The 3,887-nt window shown below is 35.0% G+C and overlaps 1 protein-coding gene across 1 annotated transcript; it reads left to right on the top strand.

Moving 5' to 3' along the window:
• The first annotated feature begins 364 nt into the window (after positions 1-364).
• On the top strand, positions 365-1,054 carry LOC123838278 (NADH dehydrogenase [ubiquinone] 1 alpha subcomplex assembly factor 4-like). Its single transcript, XM_045867342.3, is given in 2 exon segments — positions 365-494; positions 497-1,054. Coding segments are annotated over 2 exon segments (525 nt in total). The 5' UTR covers positions 365-373; the 3' UTR covers positions 901-1,054.
• Positions 1,055-3,887: the final 2,833 nt, after the last annotated feature.

The raw sequence follows: 3,887 nt of genomic DNA, 5'->3' as shown, positions 1-3,887 counted from the left end.
AAAGTGGCAGCTATATTCCAGGGGTGGGAATTTGAATTTCATTGCTTTTCTAAAAGAGAGAGAAAAAAATGTAGATACTGCAATATGAAAATCAAGGTTTTTTGCACTGCACTTTAAGTATAAAATATTTTTTTTACTAGTAAACCGAGACAGATTTTATAAGTCATTGAAGAAAGACACTGAATTCCCTAGTGTTATTTTTACTATCACTATTTTTTTTTGATGTGTGGCAAATGAAACATTTTATTTTTTTAATTTTATTATGTTATGTTAGTCACCATACAATCACTTTTCTTAAGAGCAATTTAAAAGAGAAGTACAAAGGTTTTTTCCCACGTGCAGCAAGAAGCAGAGGACATCATGTTGTAAGGAGATGGGGGCCTCGGTGTCTCGCGCAATCAGGAATTTCAACCTAGAGAGCCAGGCGGAACTGGAAATCAGCAAGATGAAGCCCTTTCCGGCTCCCAGGCACCCCTCCACCAAGAGCCTCCTGCGAGACAGATGAGCTGCCATCCAGAAATTAAGGAAGAAATTGCTAGAAAAGATGACAAACTGCTGTCTTTACTAAAAGATGTGTATGTTGATTCCAAAGATCCGGTGTCTTCTCTGCAGGTAAAAGATGGTGGAACACGTCAAGAGCCAAAGGAGTTCAGATTGGCAAAAGGCCGTGACTTTAACATGATGAGTATCAAGAACATTCCCAAAGGCAAAATTTCCATTGTAGAGGCATTGACACTTCTCAATAATTATAAACTTTATCCAGAAACATGGACTGCTGAGAAAATAGCAGAAGAATACTATCTAGAACAGAAAGATGTAAAATCCCTTCTCAAATATTTTGTTACTTTTGAAGTCAGAATCTTCCCTCCTGAAGACAAGAAAGTGATACCATCAAAATGAAGAAAATTTTGAAATTACTTTTCCTGTATGTAGTCCCCGTTCCCATGCCCTGTTTAGTTTCTCATTTTCAGCATGTTAAATTATACAAATTACTGAATGTTTAAAGCTCCCTTCTTGAGAGAGCGTACGATTTATTGGGTTTTGCTGAATTTTCAGGATTGCTGATAGAATGAATTTTGTTTCTTGTGAAGTTTAATTTGGTTTAGGTATATGGTCATAGGTAATATCAGCAAGACTAATCAGCACATATATAAATTTATGATAAAAAACTTAAAGTGTAATTTTAGGCAAATCATATCATCAGCTTTTAGACTGGTCATATGGCCTCTTGGGAAATGTCCCAAATCTCTCATTTAACATTCAAAGTTTCGCCATCCAATTTAGGTGGTTAATTTATTCTTCCTATGGAATTGTGAAAGTAAGAGGTTTCCTAACTCTTAGGACTGCGGTATTTTCTTGTTAGGGAGAGGGAGACTTGACAGCGAGGTAGGATAACAGTATTTCCCAAAAGAAAGCAGACAGGAAAGTGGATACAAAATCAATAGAAAGTACATTTTATTATTACAGGGAATAAGAGCGAGGACTTCTCTTGTTTTGAACTGTTTTATTTAAGTATGGAATGACTTCTTAAAATTATAAAAAGGAATTGGTATTTACAAAATTTTAGCAATCTCTGTTTTGACAACAGGTAGATCCAAAAGCTTTCAGAGAGGCAGGCAGTTGTGGGAGCTATCAGAAAAAAAAGTCACTTCTCTGGATTTAATATAGAAATATAAGAAAATTATAAAGAAGGGTTAAATCACAGAACCATGGTAAATGAAATTTAGTGATGAACTATATATATGCTTTCTAATTTAAATGCTGGTTGAAAGGGAGGAAAAAATTGCAAGAAGTTTAAAATTTGAATATTGGAAGGGACCTGGGAAACTGCTGCTTCATCCATTGAACCAACTTATGAGTACAGTGTGTACCAGTACTAGGGTCTTGAGTGAGATCATCTAAGTTTAGCTGTGTCTTATTAACACCTATGCGATCTTGCTGTCACTACTAAAAGATGTGTATGTTGTCTTATTACCACCTGTGGGATCTTGAGTAGATTGTGTAACCTCTTTGAGACTGAATTTCCTCTATGAAATGAGTATAATGCTGCCTTATTTAAATCTAACGGTTACTGTGAGGATAAATGATAATAAAGGACTGAAAGAATATGACTTATTTTTTGCAGTTAAGAACAGAGGGCTGGGGAAGTTTCATGACTTGTTTAGGATTATTCTCTTATGACATAGCTGGGCCCAGAATCTAGGTTTTCAGATTCCTCGTGCCATGTTTTTTCTGCTGTGCCAAAAAGAAGCTTATTTCAGAAGAGCAGAAAGTGCAAGTTGTAGGAACATTGGAGCATGTGGTAAGAAAAATTCCAGGTTATCTGTGTCTTTCTAAAGGAAGGCAGACATTTGCTACTTCCCAGGGATTCCCTTGGAAATGGTATGGAAGATGCTGAGGAATTCAGCATGATGATGGAATGAAGCATTGCAGTGCTGAGAAGCGAAAAATGGAGTGAGATGGGAATTTTTAAACATGTTTTCAATGGCAGTTTCTTTATGTGAATAAACTGTACCTTGTTTATTGTGGTTCAAAACAGTAGTTCTTTTAAGAAAACAACTGTAGGGGCGCCTGGGTGGCTCAGTCGTTAAGCGTCTGCCTTCGGCTCAGGTCATGATCCCGGGGTCCTGGGATCGAGCCCTGCATCGGGCTCCCTGCTTGGTGGGAAGCCTGCTTCTCCCTCTCCCACTCCCCCTGCTTGTGTTCCCTCTCTCACTGTGTCTCTCTCTGTCAAATAAATAAAATCTTAAAAAAAAAAAAAACAACTGTATAAAATTGCATTTTAAAACTCTGGTAAATTAGTCATCAAAACTGTTTTCCTTTATCAAATAAAGGTCAGTACTTGAATCACTAAGACTGCTATTTCTGAGGCATCGTCCCTATTCAAATCTATACTGTGGTTAGGCTTCTGTAAATCTGGTTGTTATATGGTGTCACATGATCAAATAAAGTACTTCCCAAATCTTAAAAAAAAAAAAAAGAGAGAGAGAAGTACAAAATATTATGTATATGACTTTCTCATTACAGTTGACTAAGTTGCTATTATTTATGACTTTTTTGTGAGATGACCTCTGTTTTTTATGTAATATTTATGCCAGAAAATTTGTTTTACAGCTCAGTTGAGTCATAGAAACATGAATTATCATAATGGGATTTTATTATCCCTAATTGCTTGGGCCGTTAGCTACTCTTGCCTTAAAATCATTCTATTCAAAATAGAAGTCTTGTCACATATAAAAAGGTTATTGTTTTCAGAAAGTTTCTTGAATTAGTCAAATCCTAGAGTGTATCTAATTCTTTATTGAATTAAGCCATTCCTAAACTAATGCAGATATATGGTTATTAAATTTATCATACCTCATTATTAATCTTCAGCTTGAACAATTCCAGTGAAGGGGAACTCATTACCTCTTTAAAAATGCTATTTTTGAAAATCTGGGCTATTAGAAAACTTTGCTTTTTATTTAGCCCATTCTTTATCCCTTTAAATTCTACTCACTTGTCTTAGTTTTGTTGTACAGATAACACAGAATAAATAGAATCTTTCATACATAATTATTTTTTATTTTAATATGGAAACATCGATCATATCTCTTTTTAAATTTATTTCTTTGAGGCAATAAGCTGGAGAATTCTTTTGGTCACATAAACAAAATAAGTCTTATCTCTTTCAATTTGTGTAGGTTTTAGACTCAAATACATAACTTTACATTTATTTCTGTTAAATTTTACCTTGTTAGATTTAGCCACTGTCACATCTTTATTTATTTATTTTTTATTCTTATGTTAATCCCCATACATTACATCATTAGTTTTAGATGAAGTATTCCATGATTCACTGCGCATAACACCCAGTGCTCCACGCAGAATGTGCCCTCCTCAATACC

Source organism: Mirounga angustirostris, unplaced genomic scaffold, assembly GCF_029215605.1.
Source record: "Mirounga angustirostris isolate CCGP_5_RB_7025 unplaced genomic scaffold, mMirAng1.0.hap1 SCAF_11, whole genome shotgun sequence".
Classification (NCBI taxonomy): domain Eukaryota; kingdom Metazoa; phylum Chordata; class Mammalia; order Carnivora; family Phocidae; genus Mirounga; species Mirounga angustirostris.
The sequence above is the reverse complement of the archived record's forward strand: the minus strand, read 5'-3'. Positions and strand labels throughout refer to the sequence as shown.